The sequence below is a fragment of the Buceros rhinoceros genome, unplaced genomic scaffold, assembly GCF_000710305.1.
Source record: "Buceros rhinoceros silvestris isolate BGI_N320 unplaced genomic scaffold, ASM71030v1 scaffold17002, whole genome shotgun sequence".
Taxonomy (NCBI): Eukaryota; Metazoa; Chordata; class Aves; order Bucerotiformes; family Bucerotidae; genus Buceros; species Buceros rhinoceros.
In genome coordinates, this window is record NW_010397322.1 from 36,759 (window position 1) to 45,573 (window position 8,815).

At 37.2% G+C, this 8,815-nt stretch overlaps 1 protein-coding gene across 1 annotated transcript in view; it reads right to left on the bottom strand.

Annotated features, from left to right (window-relative positions):
- The window catches only part of LOC104502261 (transmembrane protein 156-like), a gene marked incomplete at its 5' end in the record, with an annotated part of 12,993 nt that extends 5,510 nt beyond the window's left edge, over positions 1–7,483 (bottom strand). The window contains 3 exons of the mRNA XM_010146214.1: positions 2,163–2,267; positions 4,974–5,081; positions 7,222–7,483. Of these exons, the coding sequence (XP_010144516.1) occupies positions 2,163–2,267; positions 4,974–5,081; positions 7,222–7,483 (475 nt within the window). The remainder of the gene's footprint in view (positions 1–2,162; positions 2,268–4,973; positions 5,082–7,221) is intronic.
- Positions 7,484–8,815: the final 1,332 nt, after the last annotated feature.

The following is an 8,815-nucleotide window of genomic DNA, read 5'->3' on the forward strand; positions in this document are numbered from 1 at the left end:
TTCCCTTCTCTTGTGACTACACTTAAGGGCAACTGTGTTTTGTCAGTGAGTACCCTTCAAGAGATTGTTTTGAATAAATGCAATGGCAGGACCAGATGTAAAGTCTAGAAAACACACTCTGTACACCCCACGCTCTAGTGCGTACCTTTTCTGGCTTAACAGCACAGACAACATTCAGTCAACATTTATGAACGGAATACCCTGTCCTCACTATATGTGCTTAATCCTTTGTAGTACCATGAATTTGGAAGGCTGTAACTTTAATCCTACCCTAGGGAACAAGCTATACATTTCTCCTCCTTTTCTCTGGCCACTGGACTTAATGGTAATGATTCATGGACGCAGAGCCACTAACAGTTTCACAAAAACTAGCATAAATGCTGTAAATTATCTTTTTGTAGGACTGCAGTGATATTAAAACAGTAATTTCCTGATCCTACCTAGAAATTGTGCTCATTCTCGAAGTATAGGTTTCCCTCTCTTTCTTCCCTCATCCTATCTGAACTTTGAATAACCTTTCAGCAGTACCCATACATCTTTTCATCCATGTGAGATACTGTCACATCCTCTCAGATACACAGCCATTTAGTCTCATTACAGTGTTTCCAGGGTGGTTGTATTGTCTTCAGTGGATCTCAATGTTCTGTGTCAAGATTCGAAGCCTTGCACTAATGATAGGGAAAACATTAACAAGGGCTATATGGCTATTTATAATCCGTTATCACAGTAGCAAATCTTAAACAGCAACTGTGGAAAGAATAAACTCCTTTCTTGATTCCATTTTAAATTATATTGGCATAAATCAGAAAAGCGATTGGATTGACTGGAACTATGATGTGTGAAATCATGGAATTTCATATTAAAATAAAACCCATTATAGCAGTTCAGACAACTAAGCATCTTTCTGGGTTAAATGGATAGATTGAAGTGGGAGGAACATAGAAGTAAGAATGACAGATCAATAAAGAATTTCTATTCTCTTTGGTAAAATATAGTAAAACTAGATTTGATTTTCTATAAAACTCCATCATCAAAAATGCCCTTGGATATACAACATTAAAAATGCCATTGTGCACATGCTGATAAAGCAGATATGGTATTAGTGAAGCTACTCAAAACAAAAGATGTCAGAAAGATAATTCCTATCCTGCGGGATGAAAATAATGAGCTCATAAATATATCTTAGAGGCAGCCAGTGCTTTAAAAGTGAGGAGCATAAATTGTACTCGCAGGCGGGTTCATGCAGACAAGGAGCTATTCACTCTTTTCTAGGTAAACTTGAAATGCCATGAGTTATTGAGTTGTAGAGAGATAGTATTGAGTCTCCTCTTACTCCTGAAGAACAAGACAAACAGCTTGTAGTTGTTCTTGTTTTGGGGGAAGGTTGGTTTGCCATTCAGAGCTATTATTCCTTATGTTAATCTTTTCAAGACAGAGCTCCCTTCATGAAACCAGAATCCATAGGATTTATTAAGGCATATAAGAAATATCTGTAACATTCAGAGCTACAGCCGCTAATTTCCCCTCACACAGGGATTAGTTACCAAGTCAAAATTCCTGGAACCAAAACTTCAAGTTTAGCCATGCCATTTAATTTATCTGTGCTAAACATTCTACACTCTCAGAAGACCATGTTTTAATTCCTATGTGAAACTGGAAAATAGTACTGTATGGGAGTTTTTCCCTAGAAAAAGGCTACAAAGTGCCAGCAGAACTGTTCTCTGAGTCCTGCTACAGCCATCCTTTGGTAGCAGCTTTCATCAAGAGTCATAAACACATACAGCTCACATATACACGTGTACGTGTCTGTATACTTTTCACACACACAGAAAGCACTCAGCTGCCAAACCACAAATGTGGCACACAACATGGCCAAAAATTAAGGAGAAAAATTCTAAAGTCATCAATGCAACACATTTGGAAGACTGGGAGCATTCCCACATGATATACATAAGTCTTATAGTTTTATTGTCAGAATTATTTCTTTATGATGTAAAAATGTTTCCATAACATAAGTCAGACCAAATTTGTGTAGGATCAAGGTAATTCTGAAGCCAACCTGAAGCATCCCTTGACAGGAAAGACTTAAAAGGTCTTTCTTGACACCCTCATGCCTTTGTTAAGATTTGTTAAGTTTCTTATTTTACTTTTACATTACTTACCAGGAAAAGGATGAATGTTTGTAGCAGCTATGGTTCTTCTTGCATGTCTGGAGCCCTTTCTTCTTAGAATAATAGAAAACAATGCTGCTGCTCTGTGTTTACAACCTGTTTCAAACAAAATGTGTTAGCCTCAGCTATAAAATTATGTACAGCACTGATTAGAAGGAAAGCTGGTAAACTCGTTATTCTTAAACTGTTGAACATTTTCCCTGAAAAAACCAGAAGCTTTTGAAATGAGGTGATAAGGAAAACCAAAGGCCAGTTGTTTTATATTTTCCACAAGGAAATTTTACGGAAATTCCATTCAATTTGTCCCTTTCAGATTATTCCTTTTCTTTTCTACAATGTGTACCTTGAACAAAATTTGGAAGATCATTTAAAAAGTAAATGATCCAGTAGAGGTTTAGACTCACGCTACTGACAGTGGAATAACAACAGAGTGTTCTGGCTTCCCAGGAATCTGACAGATTTTTTGCAAGTGTGGCATGATTCATTGCTGGAAGCGCAGTTTGAGAGCAAGTTCTACATCACTCAGAAGGAGAAAGACCGAGCTGGGTTGAACACCTCTGACTGTTCCTCAGCACCCACTTCATAAACTCCTCAGTCTTTCCATTCTTCTGCTGCTCTAATACTGTGCTCTTAGTGGGTTGTTGAGATGACTGTGTAGCTGCTATGGTTAGTCCTGTTCTATAGTGACAGAAGGTCAGGGCTCAGCCAGCTTCTGATGACAGGCTAGCTCCAATTCTGCATAACTGAATTGGTTTTTTATCTTTTTCTTTTGAGAACACTAGAAAACTTCAGCTTTAAGAATTTGTTAAATTAGCATTATTTAGGTCATGATTTTTTTTTATGAATATCCAGTGGAGATCTTAAGCGTCAAAGCCCTAAGCAAGCACTGTAACAGCTAATGTCAAAGGAAGCCCTGGAAGTGACCGTAAGAAAAGAGTGGAAGGCAAAAGGCAAAAGGACTAATTTCTCATTTAGCTCCTTTGCCATGGATTGGTTATAACCTCCACCAAGTTTACTTGAATATTTTATTTTATGCACTCATGGAAATAACTTAATGCTTCAGAGAGTGTCAGAGTCTGCCTAGCAGAATGTCTTGCAAGGTCTCAAGAGGAAATGAGTAATTCCATATTTCTTAACAGCTTTCAGTGGTGCTCAGAAGTTAAGAGAGAAACCACTAACTGAATTATAACTGTAAAAATTCTTAGCAGCTTAGAAAAATTCTTTCAGGCACATAGTATTATTCTGCTGTGTTCTTCAGACAGGGCACCACTGATAAAAGCAGTAGACTTGTAATTACAGGTGGATCGTAATATAAACACATAAGGAATACAACCCTTAAATATGATTTTTGTGTGCTTGGTGTTTTATCAGCTGTTGTTTATAATGTTATATATTACAAGTTTAACTAATAAATCCATTCTTCCTCTATTAGCAGAAACTGTATTTTAGAAGCAAATCAGTAATTAGAAGCCTCAAAAGTGCATCTTTTCCTCTGTGCTTGTGTCCATGACAATTCTGAAAAAACTGCATTTGATAGAAAACTTTATTTAGAATAAAGGCAGTAAATCATTAATCGTCACTCCTAGCAGTTCTGCATTAAAAATGAGATGTTATGACTCAAAGCCTAGAAAATCATACTCATGATGTTTATAGGTAGCTTTCAAATTACAAATAAAAGTCCTTTAAATTAGTAGCCCATGGATAAAGACATACTTTATCCTTCATGGGATTTTTATATACATAAAATAAGTCTTAAGAATTTGGTTCTAGCAATAAATAAAAGGTCATGTATTTTAACCCAGATAATCTGGTAAGGAGATTCTTTAAGCACTGGAGGGAGGCAGGAGTGGGGGGAGGGGCATCTGTCAAATTTGCCATTTGAAACAACTGTTCTGCTTATTGATTAAAAATATATGCATCAAATATTCACATTATGCAAAAAAAAATTGCAGAAACATTCTGTGTGGGCACTCTTCCTCCTTCTATTATGATTAAAGCTAGACTCTTATTGCTCTTTTGTTACAAACTGCCTGTGATACAATAAGCATCACCGGGGACATGGATATGGCTGACATTATTTTATTACCAAGGTCTCCATTCGGCAGCTCTGGACTACACAGGGAATGGACATCTGCCTGGTAACAGCAACTAAGTGCTGGTTGTCCAGAGGCATTCTGCTCTCTCAGGGCTGATACAGGTAGAAAGTCTCAGGAAATTGATGTGAAAAACATCTAAGAGCTACTATCTGAGGTCAGAGGGTTAAGTAACGCTCTGTTCACACTGATGAAAGGGAGGGTGCTCCCTGTGTCACCTACCCACCTCCAACTTGTGATGAAAAACAAGGACTAGCATATTGCTAGAAGTAATACCATAAATCCAATTTCAGCCTGTATCCCAAGTGAATTGCATAGGAGGAGCCTGTCTTGGCTGGTGAAGGTGTTCAGCAGAAACAGTTGTTTCAGGCTCTGACCTAAGGACAAGTTATTTCATAGTAAAGTTTTAATCACTTGGAATAGTCAACAGTGCTGATTCAGAAACCACAGCAATACTTTCCTTGCTGAAACAACGTGTATTTTACTCACCATCAACAAGCTTGGATTTGCATTCACAATTCAGAGGTGAGAGGCGTTACTATCAATCATCTGAGTATTTCAGTCCCTCTGTAAGAAGCTTTTTCCATATTACAGTTAAAATATTGGTGTCTGAAGCTCATTATAAATCAGTGGCTTTGTTATTGTAAATGAATACATTTTCCATTGCACAGAAATCTGAACTCATGAAGATTAACTTTTTGTTACTTACAGTTTTGCTCATTTTCTTGGACTATTTTGTAGATTATGCTTGAAATGGTAAACACAAAAACTGCAGGAATCATAATGAGCCAAATGATCTTCGTCATACACATTGGATCTGTCCATAAAATGTAGAAGAGATATAATGAAGCATGAAATCACTGGCAGGGAAAAGGATTGCATTCAGTCTTGGTAGGTTTTTGGACTATGCCTATGCCCACACACAAAAATTTAAAATAGGAGAAGATTATGCCTTTTTCTTTCAGCCTCCTTTGTTGTTTGGAATTAAGTTTTCTGTCTAGAATTTAGCTTCATTTTCATGTGTATCTATCTCCCTATGTCTGAAATACTTTTAAGTGAAAGAAAAGTGAAAAGTAAACGATAATTGAAAAAAATGAAAGTATATGTGAAAAGTGAAAGCATAAGTGAAAGAAAAGCCAAGTGAAACAAAACTTCTCCTCTTTGTACAAACTATTACATGCAACCCATCAAGGAAGAAAATGCTTCAAAGATCAACATTTATATTTAAGGTAGAACAAGAGTGATATAAATTCCCTCTTTGTCTGAACAGAGCACAGAACTGCACTGCCCAACTGGCATTCTCAGCCTCCTGGTCCATCTTCATAAATGGGAGAAGGTAAGATCCTACTTAGAGACATTTTCCTATCAAAAAGTGAGGAAATGCCACTAACAGGACCCCTTCTGGGGAGTTCTTTTAACTAAAGCTGCCTTGGGGGAGAATTGGTGTGGGACTGGGTACAGGAGGTAGCCTGCTCTTTTGGACAACAGCTGCTGCCGAAATGTACCCATATCCCACAAGGAATTAGTTCATTAACCAGTACAAGAACTACACAGAACTATGTAACACAGAAAGGATGTGGGGAACTTTCCTCTGATTGTTTGAGAGATCTTTCAAACTTAGTTGGCAGCTGCGTGTTAATACATACCTTAGCATTGTCAAATAACTATTTTAAAAACAACTATGTTACTATGACTCATATAAAATCAGATTACAGACTATAGCCAAACCACTGTTTTCCCTTCCTTGACTTAGAATAGTATAATTAGACCTACATCAACTTCCCTTGTGTAACTGCTCCACTGAGGAGGCCATGGGGTAAATGCCAATAACCCCACGGCTCTTTGAGGTAAGCACAGGTCATCCCTCCTAATTCGGAATTAAAAATATCTTTTCTACAGTCATTTATGCTCCTTTCAGAGTACTCTACCACATCTTGCAGTGACTTGTAATGACTTGTACACCAACTTTACTTAGTAAAAGCCCTGAGCACCTCTTTAGCTTTGTTTGGAAGTAAATAGTAAAAAAGATGTGTTGTTAATTTTTATTGTTAATTTGAGACAGCTACCTCCCAGGTAAATCACCATTAGGAAAAGGTGGTTAGGTCATAGTTCTGACACAAATTAGCAAGGCAAGTTACCAACTATACTACTCTCATAGCTAGACCTACTTATTTAAAAAACAAACCAAAAACTAAGCTGCCCTCTCTACTCTAGGATTTTACCTGGACTTATTTAACAGGTTTAGCCCACTCCAAAATATGTATTTCTTTCCCAGCAAAGGTACAGCATGAAATACATTTGCTGTACAAAACTCAATGACTGTGATAATTCAGCAGTTCCCAGATGGCAAGCGTTGCATGTAGACAGGCTGGAAGCCCTGACCATGGTCAGGCAATCAGCCAAAAAATTCCTGCAGCACAAAGAGAAATTAAAAAAGCTGACAGCCCGTCCTCTGGGAAAACTAAGCCTGGTTCGGCTGAAGATTTCTCTTTTAAGTGTACTGTAGTAAAGCTGTATAGGAGAACATCATAGTACAAGATTAACAAAAGTCACACTTGTCTCCTGGTTCTTCTGCAACTGAAGTTAACAGGAAGTTTTTAATTTACCTCCAAGACAAAAGGGTTATGCCACTATCTGGGAGCGGAGAGCAATAAAGTAATTCCAGTTTTTGTCGTACACAGTTTGTGAGCCTGTCAGCACTAAGCAAAAAAACATACAGACACTGCTGCATTGCTTCTAGGAAAAAAAAGCCACCGCTACACCTGTTTTAATTCACTATTAAAAATATTAAAGATGGTCTTTTACTAAGGGATGCTCAAAAGTGTATCCCCTTCTCACAGAATACTTAAATACTTTCAAATGGTTGCTGAAAACACCTAACAATCTACTGGAGACTTTTTGCAAGAGTGATATTGATTCTGGTTTGATTTCCATTCTGACCCTCCCTTGTAACTTACATTCTACGTAAGTCTTCAGCTGCAGTGAAATATTTATACAGTCATTTTGGTCTTCCATCATTGCCACTAGACAGGAATTATTTAGGTATTCTTCCGCTGCATTTCCTCCTCTGACTATAGAATTGTTGATGTGGATTTCTAGCAGGTAGTAAGTATTACACTCTGCTGCTTCTTTCTCGGAAACCGTAGTGAAATTAAAATATTTATAAAAATAAATACCATCTTCTGCTTTTACTTCAAGTGAGCCTTTTGCTTTTGGAAATAAAAATAAAAACAAATAAAAATAAAATAAAAATACTGTTATTTAACATGTTGTAGACAGAAACAACTCTCAGAAAGGGAGAGAAAATTTAGAATAAGAAACTTCTGGAACCTCAGGATGAAATATGTACTTATGAATACAAAACCACTTCTCAGAGTTGATGCAGCACTATAAGTTCCCTTAATAAGTTCCCTGTCTCATTTGCAAAAACATACAGTAGGCTTTTACATTATTGACTATGATAAAACAGACAAAAGGATATAATGTAAAGTTATTCTGAACCGATCTGAAGAGTATTAATTATCTACACAAAACGTATTTCCCCTGCAAATTATAACCCTTTTTTTGCTTTACTGCCAACTTCAAAGCTTTTCATTTTCTGTTGGTTTGTTATCTGTTGATAAAGGTAACAGACAAAAATCAGGCTACGAAAAAAAAAACAAACAAGTAAAAGCCACATGATGATAGAGATTTATATCTCTATCCTAGTCTAGCTGCTGTCAGCCACAGAAAGTCCTTGTGCCATCCAAACCACCCAAGTTGTGAGACTCGCTCAGTGTTAACAAGTAACACAGGTAAGTGAGACGTTGTCAAAAGTGTTAGAGTTGTAGGTGTAACTGAGAACAGAGTTCGTCCACGTGGTTTTTGTTCTGTTATTTTTCATACTTGTTTAGACAGCTATTTTGTAATAAGAAAATGATGCAGTTGGTAAAGAACTGCATTTCTTATACCCAGGATTTGCCCCTGTTGCTTGACAGCATTAGAAATATCTTTAGAGGCATCCTCTTCCCCAAAAGTTTTCGGATACTTTCCAAGTGTGTATGGACAGAAGGAATATGCTGCTACTGCTCTGAAAAGATGTGGATGTTGCTGAACTCTCCTCTGTATTGCTCTGTCAGTCCTTTTCAGTGCTTCCTTCTATGAAACATGCAAGGCCATTTCTGATACTACGTGGTACTGGATATCATAGACTACAAGCTGCCATCTGAATAGTTTCTATCTTTGAATTAGTTCCTCAGATACTTGCTCACAAACTATCTTCATATAATACCAGCAATGTACTTGCAGACTTCCACAATTTCATTTTAAAAAAGCAAATTCAGTGTGAAAACTGATTAGAAAAGACAACTCCTTAAAAATAAATGAAACATTTTTTAAAATTTAGCAAGATTAAAAGAACAAATATGAGGAGAGGTCAAATTTGTAACAGAAATATTCCAAGTGGCTGCTGCATAAGGCACTCTTTTCTCAACAGCACCCTCCTTCAGGACCAATACAAAGCTCCCTGAAGATAATGACACATCCTTCCCGCACACCCACTCCCCCTCCCCC